The sequence below is a fragment of the Acanthochromis polyacanthus genome, chromosome 18 (genome assembly GCF_021347895.1).
Source record: "Acanthochromis polyacanthus isolate Apoly-LR-REF ecotype Palm Island chromosome 18, KAUST_Apoly_ChrSc, whole genome shotgun sequence".
NCBI classification, from domain to species: Eukaryota; Metazoa; Chordata; class Actinopteri; family Pomacentridae; genus Acanthochromis; species Acanthochromis polyacanthus.
Window position 1 is genome coordinate 10,018,657 of NC_067130.1, and position 18,471 is coordinate 10,037,127.

An 18,471-nucleotide genomic window follows, 5' to 3' on the forward strand; every position below is an offset into this window, starting at 1 on the left:
AGATTATTTGAAGTAGCTCTTATTTTTGCTCATATATTTGTCCATGTAGATCCTATTTTTTTAAAAAGTATGCGTTCTGAAATTGGTTACGACCTCCTCTATTTCATGTGAGATAACAATCAAATCAGTGGGTCCTGCTATGTATGCCAGTCCCATTATTCCAGCAAATCAGCCTCATAAAACTGCACAGATGATGTCTTCTGTGTCACATCTGCATGATACCGATTCCTGTCTTATTGAACAACTGAGCCACATTCCTGTAATACATTTGTGTGCCCATGTTACACATCCAAAGCTGGTGGATGGAGACAATAAAGAGGAAAAACTTGCAGTCCCTTGCAACAGAACTACAGCTTAATCCGTTTCTCAACCGCCACATGTGTAAACATGCAATATGCACTGGGAGTAAGAGAAACTGCAAGGAAATTGGAGCTTTTGGACAAATAAAGAGTTGAGCAATATGGAAAGAAAAAAGCCTCCATTTAACCACTTTTCTTTTGGCTTCTGTCTGGTGCACTTCTTAAGGAATTTGCAATGCATTAATGTCCTTTATGAGCCACTAACCTTTCAGGTCTGACCAATTAACTTTTCCCTTTAACCTCACTCTAACTAGCAGAGTTTACTGCTTATGTTAAGTGTTTGTCCCATTATCACATTTGTAGTGCTGGCCAACACTTTTAACACTCAGGACACCCTCTCTCTACTCTAATTATAGACCCTCAAAGGAGACTGTTGACCTCAGTGAGGATATCTCCCAGTGATGTCCTTCACACTTTTGAGGCGTGCGTCGATTTAATGGCAGCAGCACGCTTTGCTCTAAGTGTTGACATAAGATAATCCTTAACAACAGCACATAAGACAAGCCAAGCTGAAGTGTTCATTATCAAGAATATAAACTATCTCAACCACAGGCTATGTGAGTAGAGAGATTTATAATTGCTACATAAGTATGCATAATATGCAAAACTTTTCAGTGTGGTATTTTGCATCCCATAGCAGCAGATGACAGTGATCAAAAACGAGCGCAAGCCACTCTGCCAAGGGTAGGTAAACTCAGCGTGGCTAATGTCTCATTTTAATGGTAATATCTGTCTGTTCATAATGACCTGACCAGTGACATGGGCTGAGTTTTGTTTTATACAACATGTGAGATTAAATTTACTGAGAATGTTACTGGTAATGAGCTGTATTTATAGTCGGTATCACCAGTGTCACGTCTCCAAAATCAGACCAAGAATATTTTCCACAGGGGTGAAACTGTGCTTCCAAATGATATTTAATCAAACAGAAAGCCAAACAAGTCAGTAAGCTGACAGCAATTATAATAAAAACAAATATAAACACTACATTGCAAAGGAATGTATGAAGAGCATCCTGTTAAAATGTGCAATGTCAAGGAGTATTCTTTAAGTTTTGAATTTAAGGGATTTTTACAGCACTGATCCTACTTTTTATGCACTTAATATAAGTAGATAAATACAATACTGTGCTATAGGTTACATATAGGGATATATATGTCAGGGTAGAGACTGCGATTTGGTAGAATTGGAGTTTCTACCAGTAGAGATTGCGATTGGAGTCTCTACCAGTAGAAACTCCAATCCAACCAGTAGAGATTTGTCAGGGCTAAGGTTAGACTTTTAAGGTTAGGGTCAGGGGTCAGGGCAGGGGTTAGATTTAAAGGTCAGGGTTAGTTAAGGTTAGGGGCAGGGGTCAGGGCAGGGGTCAGATTTAAAGTTCCATCTCTACTGGTAGAGATTACAATTGCAAACTCTATTGGTAGAGACTCCAATCGCAATCTCTACTGGTAGAAACTCCAATTCTACCAAATCGCAGTCTCTACCCTGACATATACATGCAAATTGAGAGCCAGAGTGATGAATGTGCAAATAGATTGCTGTTCACACTACAAACCATCAGTCTGACTAAAATAACATTTACTGTCTACACTGTTCCTCATTTGCCTCGACCCTGGTGTCTACATCAGTTCCATGATGTAAAACAAACAGTCTACATATTAACACGTTTCACAGATATCAAACGGGATATGAAATACGAAAAGCATTTATAATTCATTTCTTTCAAGGATTTATGATTTGGAGTCATAAATACTTGAAGGCAACTGAACTAAACTGAAGCGAAAATGAACTGTGAAATATCATCAAGCACATCATCAATTCTCCTGCAGAGCCACAGGGATTCAGTGTTTAACACAGTCATCTAGAGGTCACAGAGTTTGCTTACATTTGTCGGCATCTGTTTCGTCCTTATCATAAAAGTACGCAGGTCAAGCGAACGGGAACATGCAAACTACCCATAGATGTGAATTTAGAATATCTGACATGCTGAAGCAAATGTACTGAAAACAGAGGAAACTGGGCAGCTTAATGCATTAATAACCTACAGCACTATTCTTTGGATAACACCTGACACTGATGTAAAGAATAATGTAAATTGGTATTCCAGTGCAGTGCTTTATTAAAAGCAAGTCATAACATGATTTCTAGCTGTGACATTCTAAAACAGAAAAGGCTTCTATGAATTTGCACATTACATGAAGCGGACTGAAAAATTTTCACCCGAGGGACTGCTGATGAAAATGAGGTTTTAGCTATATATCTGGCACAATGTATGCATATATTGTGCATTGCTCCTGCTAAATGAGCAATAAATGAATAGAAACATCATCAAATATCCCTGCCCGAGCCGTAAAATTAACACCAAGTCCTGAAAGTTAGAACATATTGTTCAGTGCATTTATAGTAAATTGAAGGAGAAGATGCAAATATGATGAATAATCTTCTTAGCAAGGTCCCGTCAACCAAACTATAAACTTTCGAATGACCTTTTGTCCTACCTCTGGTGTGGCTGGGGACCCTCCGGCGGCCTGTCGATGAGCTGTGCATGACATGCTGGTAGTGAGACATGTCTGTTGGCGTCGGAACACGGAAACCATCCTGGAACCTCTGCATCAAATCCTCTACTGATTCTGTGTTTGGGTCAATGGCTAGGGGGGGAAAAAAAAGAGATGCAAAGTGAAAATGGCAGCCGTGTCACAAGTCTTAAGAGTAAAAAATCATTCTGCAGAGACTGACAGACACTCGAGATACTGTAAAAATGCGTACACAAATACAAAAAGGCAAGCATTCAAAAATAGTGAGGTTTTATCTTTTCTGTAGGGAGGATAAAAGATTGGAATGTGATATGCATCATGTGCCACTAGGCTGTCCCATTTAGACAAAGTAAAAAAACAAAACAAAAAAAAAACACAGGACTGTCTTATATCTCCAATCCAATTTTTTTTTCTGGCCTTTAGATGATTCCATCAGTTCAGTATTGCCTCATCTCTACAGGGATTCTGCCAACGCTTCCCCTGATGGCTCAGTCTCACTCTTCCTGATGAATGACTCCAAAACAACGGAGAATGGAGAAAGAAGGCAAAGCACAGACAAGGGTTTGCCTCCTTCTCCTTACAGATTGACTTCACAAGGACAGGGAATTGACCTGTTCTGCCTCATTTATGCCAGTATAAAGACTAATCAGGAGCACAGAGAATATTCTCCCCTTATTGTGTCTGACACACACTGAGATATCTGATAAAGATAATGATATTCAAATATGTGTATGTACCCTAATGTAGCCTATCGCTCCTCCACGTTAACACACATTACTGTATGAGATATGGCTTCCAATCAGACCTCCAATCTGTGCAAGGAGGAATGATTTGTCTGTAGGTAATAGTGGGGCTGCACAATTAATTGAATATTAATCACTATTATGGCTTCCTGCAATTAAATGAACATGATCGACTGCCATACTGACCTTTAAAATGCAAGCTCCGCGCATAGCAAGCTTTGAAGCTGGATAATAGCCCATGTAGATTAAAATCACTTGGTTTCCACTTTGGTAAATCTTACATTAGATCGCCTTCTTTCATCTTTTGCAGTAATGTTTAGTCACACAACTGTAAGACGCATGCACTACAGTAACTAAGTGGGGAGACTAGAGGCTTCCTTCTGCACAGCCCCCTAGCTAGCAGCTAGCATAGCCTGCTTGTCAGTAATTCATGATGCTCTGGTAAATTGCTATATCTACAGATAAGCAGATGTTTAGCATTGTCAGACAGTTTGGATACAGTTGTATTGTTATTTTATATCTAAAGATGCATTCAATTCATGTGGAGAACCTTATTTTGATGAAAAGATTTGTAATCAGCATGAAAGTAGCACAATTTGGAAGTTCTCTGTTCTTCAACAATCCCAAAAAGTAAAATGTAAAAAAAAACTTCTGTTGTGATCAAAACAAACTTGATTGTCATTTTGGCCACAATACTGCAGCTCTAGTTTGTTTTCAGCAGCATCATATCCTCCAGAGGTGTGCACTGAAAGTTCAGGATTGGACAACTATGGCTCAAAACAAGCGAAAACAGCTCTGTCCCCAAACTTACAGGAATATAGCCATCTGAAAACAACGGGGGCCATTCATCACCCGAACCACCGGTACCCCCACCTATCATCATCATCTTTTGATCTGTCAGTCTGGCTCTGAGGTATACTCTGTCTATGAATAATGGTGATGTGTTGCTCCCAGTGGATGCTCATCATGCATGCCAATGAGCATGCAAGAGCAGAGGAAGAGAGGGATGAGGAGGACGGGGGTGAAAGTGAAGAGGCAGAAGAAGTATTCACATCGCTTTTGATTTTATAAATGGAAACAATAAGAGAGGCATTGCTGCTCGCTTCAGAACAAATATATCATCCTGGCAATGATACATATTTGATCATATTCATTTGTGGTTGAACTCAGCTCAGTCTGCCGTGGCTACTGTTTTGTCACATGGAAAAGCTGTCAGTATTTCTGCTGTAGTCGGACGCTGCAATCTGATGCAATAGATGATGCAAAGCGACCATGACCTCATTTGGCTGGCATATGTTGGCGTCACACACAGCTTTGCTTTTGAGAGCAGCAAAGTTTTGGTTTTTTTAGAAGGCTTTACAAGCTCAAAGAAAGGCAGTACCGTTGTTTGGTTCCTCAATACATCTCATACAAAAAAAAAAAAACACGTCCTGGCGGGGTTTTGAGAAATCATCATATCCCCAGACTGAGCATTGTGTGTGTCCTGGCTTTGAGCCATCGAGTCACACTGCAGACCTTCGTTACGCATCAGGCATTATGCACAGCGGTCCTACCACTTTGTAACAGATACAACTTCGTTTTAGATATGCAAATTACTATTGGGTGTTTTGTATGTGAATCTTCCAGCATCCTCTGTGCCGCTTTTGCGTCTGCCTTTGTAACTTATCTATATCTCCTGACCTCGTAAGTAGCAATAATGGAGGGCTATTTTCCAAGTGCACTGGCCACAATACGCTTTAGCTCCCCTGACTGGGTGTTAGTTAAGTGAATCATCCATTTATCCTTGAAATTTTGGAAAATGGCAAAATTATAACACTGATGGAAACTGTGCAGCACACCCACTGCTATAATTAGTGGTGAACAAAACATGATACGTAAGCTCTTTGTCTATTAAAGTTTCCATCCAGATACAATAGTGTATCTAATATGGTCTGTTCACCAGGATCCCAGCCAATGCCTGAGATGCCCAGAAGGCAGCTACAGTGCTAAATGGGACTCAAGCACACTCAGAACAGTTGACCAACATGGCCTATTGAGCAAACCACTATGATACCAACTCTGTGAAATGCATAACAGTCAAAAATGTAGCTCAATACTGATAACAATAGGGTATTGAATAAGGTTTCATACTATGCAGAATACATTTGTTCATATGAAATATTCAAGTTCACGTCAACACAAGTCAAATGTACGTAAAAGATTACACCTCGATATCCTTAAGCACAAGGTTGGAGATTACATTTAAGTTGGATAAGGTTGTATTAAATGAAACATTTTGAATATTGGTTAATCGCTGAAAAGTGCAATCATCCAGCACACAACTCCCATCTATCAATCTGGTTTACAGATAACTTAATATCTACCATCTTAAACGCATCAAATATAATTTCCTGTTACAGCTTTGGCTAATATATCTCACGGAAATTAAACTGGGACCGAATAGTTTCCTAGCAACATGATTCTAGGGAAATGGTCCATATATGACTGTTTTCCCCTTTTGTTTTCAATGGGGGATAATAATCTCTAGATCTCCCTGTTTAATAATGTGCATGATATAATGTTACTGGCTGAAATTAAGAAAGTAAGTACCTTTGTATTAGTGGGCCTCGTGTGAATAATTATTGGTGTTGCTGACATCCCCTTTTAACTTAAGTGGTCAGTGGCTTCGAATTCACTGAGCTGCGAAGTATCAACCACACATCAGCCCATCCTTCCTTTATGTGCTGCTCAATTTAAGACACTGTTGTTCCTGACTGCCGCTGCTGCTGCTGCTGCTGCTGCTGCTAATAACTGCTATATTTACAAGCCTATAGCTGAAGTTATGATCAGCACCATCGTATTTTTTTTTCATTGCACTGCCACTCTGGACACCAGTGCGGTGTCTGACTCTGTAAACTTTCCCCCCATCTTATGTCTGCCCCACCTAAAAGGCAAGCCCAGCATGCCTGCTGAAAAGAGAAATTGCTTTGAACAGAGCCATCATGCTAAAGCCAAGTGAATTCCCCATTACTGGCACAATAAAAGACAACAAAAATGTTTCTTTCTGAAATTACACTTTCTTTTTTCAGGTTCCACAGAGGCTTTGCTGCTGAAGCCGCTACTGTTCTGTAGCTGGTGCTTCAAGCAATGATGTAAACTGAAGTACACATACAGTACTGCAACCCTTGGGTGTGAGTGGGTTCTGCTATGTGTTGAAGGAGGGCTTTCTTCCTGCTACTGCAATACAGGAACTCTTACGAATAAAAAAGAAAAAAAAAACAGAATTACCAGGATTTTCTGTCACTAGTCTGCAAAGGAGTTTCCCTTCTCGCTGTTTTCCTAAAATCAACCAACCCCAGCTCAGTTTTCAAACCACTGGAAGTTCCACGTGATTGCCAAGGATGGTAGACGGTGATGCAAAGAAGGCAGTTCACTTGTCATTGAACAATACACACTGTTACACACATCATTGGACATGGTCTCCGTTATTTGTAGCTCTGTTGCTTGTACTTGAAGGGTCTAAAGCCTCGCTATGGTTCACTGAGAACTCTCTTAACGCAAGATTGATTAAACCATGTAAGCAAAGAAGACAAAGGAAGGGATACAATTTATTCTTGAAGACAAATGAAAACAATTACAAGGTAGCCATTTAGAAGGGTTTGGCAGAGCATATATAACTCAACTTATGTTGGAGATTTTTACCTAAATAAAGTTGATATAACTTACACTAACAGTATGTCATGACACACAATGTCCAGCAGCACCAGAAGATAACCCTTTTTGTATCACAGAAAAACAAACAAGGAAAAAAAACCAAACAAACCCCAAACCGTATTTTATAAAAAAAAAAAAAAAATGTGTACATACGTTTTTGTGCACCATGTGTGACTTTATACTCAAGAAGCAGAAAAGTCAAGGCTCTGGCATTGGTAGCTGGGAAACTTCACTTTTATATGGCATGCTTAGAATAAATAAATATATATATATGTTGTAGTAATGGCCTTGGACAACATTGTAAAGGCTAATGTGGGTGAGTCTTCTCCTTTAGAAACAGCAAGAAAGGTTACAAAAAAAATCCATGTAGATATGCTTCATTTTAAACAGAGAAATATGAACATTTAGCCTTCAAATATTTAACTTGTTTTTTCTGTGGGTATGTTTTAAATATAAATACACCTACACTTAGCCCAGTATCAATACACCAGGTTAATACAATGAACTTGTATGGTGGTTTCTCTCTTTGTAGTAGCCCTGTGATGAACTATTATGCTCTGTCTCTTTTAAAATGTCGGTATCCTGCAACCCTTTCGTAGGATAAAGCAGGTATTGTTAATGGATGGATGGATGGGAGGTGCACGAAACAATGTAGGTCAAATTGACCAGCAAATGCAATATTTGCAGGAATTCAGTACAGCGATCCACAACACATCAGCGTGTCCACATTTTAAACCTGACCCTAAATGAAAAAGAGTCGAGGATTTTTTTTTTTTTTTTTGATGGAGAAAGAGTCGGTAACCACTATTTCCGACAATTCAGAAGTCGAATTGGGTCAAATCAGCCCATTACAAAATAGGAGAGTTAAGTGAGCCCCAATCCCTGTGGGCATTTATGCTGGGTTTAGGCTAATTTGGGTACTTGAGCCTGACAAACAAGAAGGGCTGGACAGCTGGCACTTAAGCTTTGATCTGCCACGACTAAGGAGAGCCTGTGACTGCATGTTTGAGGTTAACTGCCTGCATACATATTTCATGGCCTCTTGGAACTCTTTATCTCTCTTTCTTTGCTCCATTAGGAGGAAAGAATAGATACTAGGCCAAACAGGAGCACTAAGATCCAGTCTCCTTGAAAAAAGAAAGTAATTTGTCTCTGAAGGATATGGATGACTACATTAGTCATGAATACAAGACACAGAAATGTGTACATTCTTGCACCATTCTTTCTCCTGTATGCTCTCTTACTCTTTTGCCGTTATTCCCCATTCCTCATGTCTGTCTGAAGCAGCTACCAAGATATTTTACTCTGACATTTGTTTTTCCCTAGACCCCAAATCCACTGGCTTCTCATTTTGAGTTCAATGTCAGCTAAAGCTCTGGTGCCTTTATTTCCTCCTTTTCATCTCTCTTATCTGCAGTTACTCCCTTATCAGCACTGAGCGTGTGTTAACAGTGTCTCATAAGCAGTGGATGTCAACAGCATGCTGCCTCAGTCAACTTATTCCTGGTGGTCTCCCGGTGCCCACAATCAGATGATAACCCTACTCGATTTTCTGTTCTTGCACAGCTGCACCATCGTGCTTGCTTATGTGTTTATGCTGGCTTTTGAGAAAGTGTGTACGTATATGCATCTGTTTGCTTTTGTCTATCTAAATGTTTACACGTCTTAACTCCCACCCCACTCTTACCTGCTATTTCCAGTTTATGAAGTATTTCGCTTTCACAGTTGCGTGGATATCACAACGGTTTACATAAAGTGGCTTCCAGAGGCCTGTACTATGTAGCAGAATTTGAAGATAGCAAAGTTACTTCAGGTTTTCAGGGCTACGGCAGTGGTTCAGATCTTATGCTGAGCACCTCAATTGCACTAGAGTAGGTTATGTTTAAGCTAACCGATCAATGTGCATAATAACACCTCCCACTGAACAATCAGTTCTCTTCATGAAGATCTCAGTGCACAGATGGTGGGAAGATCTCTGAGAAGGGCAACGGCTTGAAGCATGTGTACCATTTTCTTTCCTTGATGAACATAGATATGAGATATAATGTAGATTATTGGTGCGAACTTCAGTGTTTCATGCTTCATTGTTTTTTCTTGTTGACTGCAAGCAATTCTGTTGTTCTATAGGTCTCTGAAAAGCTGTACAATCCTAAAACAAAGACTGATCAAAGCACTAAACTGCCAGCTTGGTTGTTCGGCTTATTAAAGCCAGGCAATGACATGTCCTTGCTATGTTGAACTTGCTTGATCGGTTCAGTATTCAGGTTTTCGATAATTTCACCAAAAGCATGGCAGTATACTTTCACATTTAACTATTGGTTTTTGTAAGTTAAAAGTTTAACTGACATTTAATGTTTTTTTCAAGTCCTGACAAAATCCTCTCAACACTCACCAAAGCCAAAATTATTTTCCTATCAAATTCTGACATAGCTCCAGTAAGCTTGTGGCAAGAGACCAAGAGTTTAATTGTAGAAAAAAAAGAGAAGGCATACAAACAAGACCAAAAATGTGGGAGGCAAAATATAGGCTGAGCTGTGATGGTAAACGCAGAAGATGACAACTAATTGGTTTGCCAAACAGTCTTTCTCAGTGCAATAACTTTAAAATGAGAACAAGTGCAGATCTACAATAAGGACAGATGTGGGTGGTTAGAGAGCTTATCACAATCAGCAGAGTAGACAAACATAAACCGATGTACAAACACAAGATTCTCTAGTGAATCACTAATTTGCAGAAGCAGATGTTTCTAAAAATGTATTGCTGGGCATCACGGCAAAATCTGATACAGTGATTCCTGTATCGGATGAAAATGATACCTGGCACCAGGAAGGGCAACAGTTGTTCCGTCAGCAAAAATACACTGAAGGTCTAGCTACTCCAAAAAGCCAAATGAACAGGATTCGGCCAGATTCCACTAAATTGCTGATATGGGAATTGCTGCCTGTCAGAAACTGAAACCTTTGACCATGAGTCTTTGTCCATGAATAGTGCTTGACTCTTACCCCTCCTCGACTCAAGAAGATATTTCCTCTGGTGAAAGTCAGTGACACGCAGGGCAACTTTTTAAGGCTCTTCATTCAAGCCCTATTCCCAAAGGCAGGTGAGGATACAGCTTGCAGTGCAGCTCGGAAGATGGATTACAGTTCCCTGAATCCACACTACTGATGCTGTGGCAGTGAAGTCTGAGAATCCATCCCATATCACCCCATATTCAAGTTAAACCACCTGTTTTAAGGGAACAGGGTATTTTCTTGGAATCAGAAGATGTTTTTTTTTTTTTTGTTTTTTAAAATTGTAATCATTCATGGTGTCCACATAACGAATGCCAAAAAAACTCTGGCGATTCCCCGAACTTATATCTAGCACTTTCAGCAAGTTCCCATTAATCTAATAGAATATCATTTCATGTGCATGATGGATTGTTTTTAATAACCTTTATCTTCCTTTTAGGTCAATATTTGATTGGTCCATTACTTTGATTTATGATCAAACACATGGAAAACTAATAGCATCTCTATTGGCCTCAGTCAAGACTGGAAAAACTGTAATAATTCTAAACACTAAACCAACAAAAAGCAGTACGCTAGCATTGTCATATGAACATGTCATTAATATAGGCCAAAGCACTGTTGTGACTAGAGTAAATGTAATGTATGATATCTAGTCTATCTAATGTATGTATATCACTCCTCTCAACAGATTGCAGTATATATGCAAAATTCTGTATAGAAAAGATAAATAATAAACTTGTTTACCTGAATTTATCAAGTTTTAGTCAGAATTTTTTCAAAGCCTAATAAAACAATAATTTTGCCTGCTCTTAACTGCTAATATTTAATACATAGAATTTTGAATTTTCCATTATTGTAATTAGCCAGACACCACTTGACTCCGCACCAGTGTGTGCTCTGCTACATCTGCTGCAGACAGCGCTGAGAGTAAACAATGGAGACAGATTCGATCCACCGGACAGACCATGTGATGACACCATTTCTAAATTACTGCAAGCATCTTTTTATGAACGTTTTTCCAAAAAAAAAAAGTTTTGATAGCAGCCAATATATCTGTTATCGGCCAGCATCAGCTGATTATATCGACTGATGGATCTATCAGTCCAGCTCTACAGCAAGTTAGCACAAAAACTATCAACTTTACCTTCCTAGTGTGTCTTTTAATCTGTGGTTCTTACTCTTTTAGATGAAAAGAACATTTTATCATACTCCATCCATGTCAGACGGAGTCATAATATCACTGATGCACACAGAGAAATTATGGCAAAGAAAGACAAAGCAACCCTAATTTTTGTTCTTTATGAGTTCTGCTCTAATAATAATAATGATAAAAGCAAAAGGGCGTGTTGAGTGGTTGTTGTTGTGGTTGTTATGTAGATCAACACTGAGTCATTAAGTGTCAATTTTCACAGTGGAAAATGACATGTTGCACAGGAAAGGTGCATCTCATCACTGACGACATGTATAGGTGGGTGAGTGTAATAAGCATGTCCACACATCACTCATCATTACTGTAATCATTTCCCTCAACTTCATCTCTGTCACTCTCAACTTCACTCTCTGGAAAATCACTCCAGCCCCAGTGGAACCTTTTACTGTCCTCTTTATCTTTGTCATTATCTTCACAGGGCTTCTCTCTGGATCCCCCAGGCAAAAGGTCACCCACAAAGTCTGCACCAGACCGATCAACCTCTGTGCTAATGTAAGCACCAACAACACATCAGTTGAGTGTGTTGTTGGCTTGATGTCTAAAGCGTCTGGTGCTTCTTTCTCTTGGTTTCTATCAATGTCAGTGTCACTACTTCTAACGTCACTTTCTATAATACTTTGAACTTTGAATACTGCCAGAGAAAAATGGCACCAGTCCCACTGGAACCTTTTACTGTCATCCTTGTCTTTATCATTGCCTTTGTGTTACTGGAAGTTACTGGATACACAGTCGAGGTTCGCCTACAGCAACTGGTTCTTCTTTCCTCTTGGATCCTATTATCCTCGCCTCCCGACTTTCCCTCATCTTGAGCAGCATAATGTTGGTCTACCTCAACCTACACCTCTCCAAACTTCAATATCTGTATCCTCAATGATTTCAATACACTCGCTTCAGAATTTTCTATGACAAAGTCCTCTGCATCAAATTCTTCCTTGTTAGGAAGCAGGTCCAGAGAAAGTCTAGATCTACCAAGAGGAACATTGGCCTTGCAGACTGGTTGTAATCGTCATGAGAGTCCTGGCTGAAGCTTACCTTGTTCACTACTTGTATAAACCATTTTAGTTGTTAGTTTGGAGCTAATGTGTTGCCACCATGAATTGGACTAAATTTGAAGGTTGATCTAACAAGCTGAGAATAATTTCCAATATTCTGATGATGGACAGGGATGGGACTTCGGAAAGATCACACACACACCATAATAACAACCTGCATTCATCTGATTTGCTTCAAACACAACACTGCTCTTCCTGTGGTCTGCAGTCATAGACCTGCCAAGTATGAAGTGGATCAGATGTACAATTGCCAAGATATGCGAACAAAACACACAAATCCAGAAATTCCTGGATTTAGTAGTGACACACAAACAAATACGGTGACTTTTTTTTTTTTCATTTCAATGCCACCTCTTGCACATGCATGCTTAAACAACTGGGAGTCGCTTATGGACTTTTCCTATTCTTAGCTATCCCGTCTGGCAGCCAAGCATCTTTCATATTCACAGAGGCAGATGTAGCCACAAGGGGAATGCTTGAAACATTTTTGTAGATCTTTGGACCCTACAGACCCCTGCTGTTTTAATTTGGAGAAAATCTGCCAAGGAAGAAAAGAAACTGAAAGAAATTAAATTCCAGCAGATTTCAATTTTTTATTACATTTCATTTTATTACTCATTTTCTCACGTCTATTCTCTGCTTCTACCTACAACTGCGAACACACACACACACACACACACACACACACACACACACACACACACACACACACACACACACACACACACACACACACACACACACACACACACACACACACACACACACACACACACACACACACACACACACACACACACACACACACACACACTCACTCACACAAAGACACACACAGGCACATGTGGCACCTAGTGGCATCTCTATTCCCCCTTTTTTTCTTCTCCTCTCCTTCATGGCTGTAGGAGCAAATGAGTGCAGAGCAGATCAATGGCGAGGAAAAGGGATTCACCCCAGCTCTGATTCTCTGTGTGATTTATTAAATTTGCCATTGTCTCAATAGGAGCAGTCCACTGTAGCTCTCTGGGAAAGCCTTCACAGCACTGCTTCTGGAAATGTGACAGGTACATGAGAAGAGAGTAAGAGGTTAGACAGAAACAAAGAAAAAGACAAACGTGTCAGTGAAGACAAGGGATCTGGTGTCAGAGGAGACAAGGGATGCAGACATGAATGGAGAATGGCTAAAAGGAAAGGAGATAGAGACTGCGGTGTGCAAGGAACAGATGGGTAGACAATGGATGCCACTGGTGTTTAAGGGAGGAGAACAGAGGTGATGACTGGAATTAGATGCAGATAAGAGCACAAGTAGGAAGAGCAGAGGATTAAAAAAAAGCTGTGAGCTGAATGAATGGAAAGGAGGACTGATAGTGAGGACATAAAAGCGATCACAGAAAAGCTAAAATTGATTCAAATTAGCATCAACATAAACTAGGAGGTGAAGCCAATTAAATAAAACATGAAAATTCAAATGTAATATTAAAAGGATGCACTAAAAAGTGTGAAATCATTTGAGTCAAACAATGTCCAAACATTTACTGGAGGGAACCTTCATGCAAGGCTGAGCGAGACTACAATGGTACGGTTTCTCTGTGTCATGCCTAATTTACTGACAAATTAAATTTCTGAAATTTAAAACAGCTGAAGTTTTCAAGATAATCTTACTCTATGGTCAAACACACACAAATGGCAGTTTGACATGAGATGGACACAACAAAATAGGAGATTCAACATTTCTCTCTAAAATCATGGGAAGAAAAGACATGGGCGGCATTGCATTGCTGTCCTGCGGCAACTGGAGACACTAAAAAAGAAAAAATATATTGAAAACTCCGGGGAACTAAAAGACAACAGGAGCAGACAGAAACTTTCCCAGCTCTGCTCATTTCTCTCTTTTGTCTGCAGGATTTGAACATTTACTGTCTCAGTGCTTGTCATTCCTCGCCACTGGGAAGCATGTAATGTCCCATCTTTAGTCAGACACTTTTCCTTTCTGCTAGCCTTTGCCTCTACTTGCATATTTTAAGGCCTCTGCCGTTTGCAGAGGAGCAAGAATAAAGTTCTATCTATAGCTTGGCTCTTGCCATGGGCCAGAATAAAATATGGATGTGCCTCTCCATGCTGTGCCAGCTGAACATTGTAGGCCAAGCTCTGACCTCCAACTGCTCCAGACAGGCCGATGTGCCTGATAGATAATGACAGAAAAAGCCCAGGTTAAGGGATATAGGAAAAAAATATCTTTAAATGTTTTCATCTGTTATAAAGCTGCGCTAGAGAGTGACTCGAAAATGCTACGAGGAAATTATTCTGTGTGTAAATTTTTAAAAAGGAACAATGTCACAGTGGCGTGCTGCCTATTCCTGGCAGGGAACACCTGGAAACACCTGCTGTGAAGCCTGCAAGAAATATTCTGCACAATAGGAGCTGAAGCCTGAGCTGTAGTTGGAAATTATAATTTAATGGTAATGGTGGCTTACAAACAAAAAAATTCTTTATTATGTTGGCATATTATAAGAAAAAAAAAGCTGGACTGTTCATAGAGTCAAGATCACATGGAGAATCACTGCTCAGCTTTTCTCTAATGTCAACTTCTCCTCATGCAAATTGGGAAAGTTTTTACAACCAATTATTACTTTTCTTTGCCCAACAATCAAGCATTCTGAGAACACTTTGTCGACCATGATTCATGTCTCTTCTCAGAAAACACGGCAGGAAAACAAGGCAGCTCTAAAACCTACCGCTATAAGTCACACTTATTATAGCATTAGGTAAACTGGGGTCTGAATAATGCATTTTGATTAGATTACTGAGATATTCCAAGCTTATCTGCCCTGCATCGCTGCAGTTTTTCAGAGGCCATTTAACAGAGTTGCGCAAATCGCCAAATCTTGTTTTGCTGGATTGTTTTGATTTGTTAGTGAGGGCGACTGCATCCCTTGCCAGGTCAACCACCATCAGAATACCCTCACAGACCATTATCATTGTGAATTGTTAATAAATAAATAAATAAATAAATGCAGACACAAACACACATTGCTGAGAACAGCAACGGGCGAGTGTGAACAGGTCCTATCAGTTTAGGTGTCCTCTGAATTACCTCCCGTTTCTCTGCGACACAGGGACTGAACCAACTCACGAGTCCTACTGCTATGAGTGACATACCTCCTATTTATTCGAGTTCCTCCTAACTCAGCCATGTTGTGTGCCTGCAGCCCCTGGAGGACCTGCTAAGTCACATAAGGGAGTAGTACCACCCATAATTGGTGGTACCACAGTCCATGGGTATCTATAGATGGACAATTTCTGCAATTTCTGGGATAAACCTGCTAAGATTGCAGGTAGTACCATGAGTGTATGGCGAAGGTTCATCCTACTGATAGAGCGTATGAGAATGCAAGGGATACTGTGATAATTATCATTTTCAAACACACTCCTAAAGGCCCTGTGGATGCTGTCAGTCTTTCTAAAACATGATCAGCACAACGGTTTTTAGTATTTTCTTTGTGAAGTGGGGAATTTGGAAGAGGGGTCAGTTGTTCCTGTCTTTTGGAGACTGTAAATATTGTATTAGAATGCAACATGAATCCAATACACTAAAGTGACCTATGGCATACCATTAAATATAATATAATATATATTTTTGTTCTGTTGAAGACTTTCATCTTCACTTTCATATTTACGAAATTATTATTATATTTCACCCGGTGACTGCACATTGAGAAAGTGATAGGGCTTCCACACAACTGTGTTTCACTTTTGACAGATTCCAGAGGCAACAATACAAGTTCAGAATTATTTCTAGATCTTCCTCAAGTGTTGCTGAGAAATTTCCGGCACGTGTCGGAGCGGAAATGAAGCAGAAAAAAAATGCCATTATGCAAATATAATTTCAATAGGGCGCCAATTCATCACACCCTGAGATAATTCATCACATCCAGCAACAAGCTACAAGCAATGGTATTCTTCCTAGTATTGTATACTGACCAAAGGCAGGCTGAGGAAAAATGGAACTGCGGTTCTGTATTTTCATCTTGAATGAGCCAAACATGGAGGAGTATTTATGAACTTGCAAAGTCATCTGAGGGTTAGTTCACCGTTTTTAAATCTGACTTCTACTTCCGTATAAAATGTTATCTTTAATGGTGTTTCTATAAAAGACCACCCTTTAGTTTCGCTTGTAATGGCATTGATTGCTGCTCGGTCCTTCTGTTTTAGTTATAACAGAGACACTATAAAATATTTAGGGATCCAACCGTGAAGCTGTGGAGGCTATTAGTCTATTTTTGCCTGATATTAACTGCTTTCCCTCTGATTTTCTTTTCCGTCTGTTTTCTTCTCTAAAGTAGCTGCAATCAAACCTTCGAAAAGAAAAAAAAAACGTCTCTGTGGACAGTTTGTATAAGCAGCAAAATAACTTTAATGAACTGAGAGTCTTTGAAATCCGGGGAGCACAGAAACATTGAGGGGTGTATTGACCGTTACATGTGGGTGACCGATCTAAACCACATTTCATAAGAGCCTCATAAAGACGGCTCATGAGTTGCATGGCATGTGGTCGATCCACATTTATTGATCTGGCGTGGCCTTGGTGCTTACAAACTCATTTCTCGAGACGCGTCTTTATTTTTTTCCTTGCGGCTCTGTCAGAGGCCTCATGTTGGATCACATTACTAAACCTTCATTTCTCAATGAGATACTACACCTGAACTTCCTGCTTGGTCACTTTTTTTTTTCTTTAGTTTATTCTTGACTTTTCTTTCTTAAATTACCTCGTCAGCTGCTGTAGTGCGCGTGGAAAAGGTTTGCTCATCTTGTACTCCCTCCAAGCATCCTGACACAATGCATTAGAGATTTGAGAAGCTATGATTGAAGAATCTGACAATGGCGTTTTTGTTTTTTTGAAAACGAGTGAGCAGGAAAGACTACAATGCACTGCTTAAAACATATCAACATCGCCTTACTTTATCTTAGAAGAGTCCCCAAATATAGCCTACATGCTTGATCCTGATCAGATAACAATGTCTGTGCACACTTGTACATGCAATTCGCTGTATAAGTGAATATTAAAATCGCATTTCCTTTCATAGACAACACACGGCTTTACCGCTTCACTGCTCTCTGCGTGTGGGGCAAAGGGAAGAATGTGAAGTCTCTGTAATTAACTTCCATCTATTTATCACGGGGAAGGATGACAAGCCTGATTCAGTATTAATCAAAACATTACCCTGAGCTGGCTTGAGCGTGCCAAGCTGGCAGCCATTTCTCATCAATGATGTCACATTAGCGATCTGAAGCCTGACACCGGATTATTACTCTCCAGTTCTTGAGTTCAATTAAGGCTCAGTAAACACTTAATATGCTCGGTAATGACAGCCGTTCTGTGGATCACAATGCTCTTATTTATTTTTTTTATTTTTTCTCGGATGACACTTAATTTCTATTGAGTGAGGAAACTTCTCATAATGAACTTTTTAAAAAAATACACAATAGAGATAATTATTCTTGGAAATCAAAAAACCGTCCACATTTTTGAGCCAGTCCTTCCCCACAGATATGACAGCACAAAGAAAAATACCAAGAGCGGGGTAAATGGATGATTCATCCGTGCCGCGACCTTGCTCTCCCCAAGGACATAGAGGAAGTCTGAGATAAAAAAAGAAAAAGGGATTACCACCGAGTGCCTAAATACAGTAATTACAGTGGTTTGCTTGTTTTTGTATCCAGAATTTAGTCAATGTTATATTATTTTCCGAATGGTTTGCTCCCCCTGTTCTTTTGTTGTCACAAAAAAAGAAAAAAAAGGGGAAAAAAGAAATAAACAGCATGTAGATGGAGTCAGGAGAGAACTGTGCTTTTGTTCCACTTTTAGATA

The 18,471-nt window shown here is 39.7% G+C and overlaps 1 protein-coding gene across 1 annotated transcript in view; it reads right to left on the reverse strand.

Moving 5' to 3' along the window:
• The window catches only part of LOC110959713 (astrotactin-2-like), a 286,904-nt gene that overhangs the window by 174,070 nt on the left and 94,363 nt on the right, over positions 1-18,471 (reverse strand). Inside the window, exon 4 of the mRNA XM_051938273.1 lies at positions 2,858-3,007. Within this exon, the coding sequence (XP_051794233.1) occupies positions 2,858-3,007 (150 nt within the window). The remainder of the gene's footprint in view (positions 1-2,857; positions 3,008-18,471) is intronic.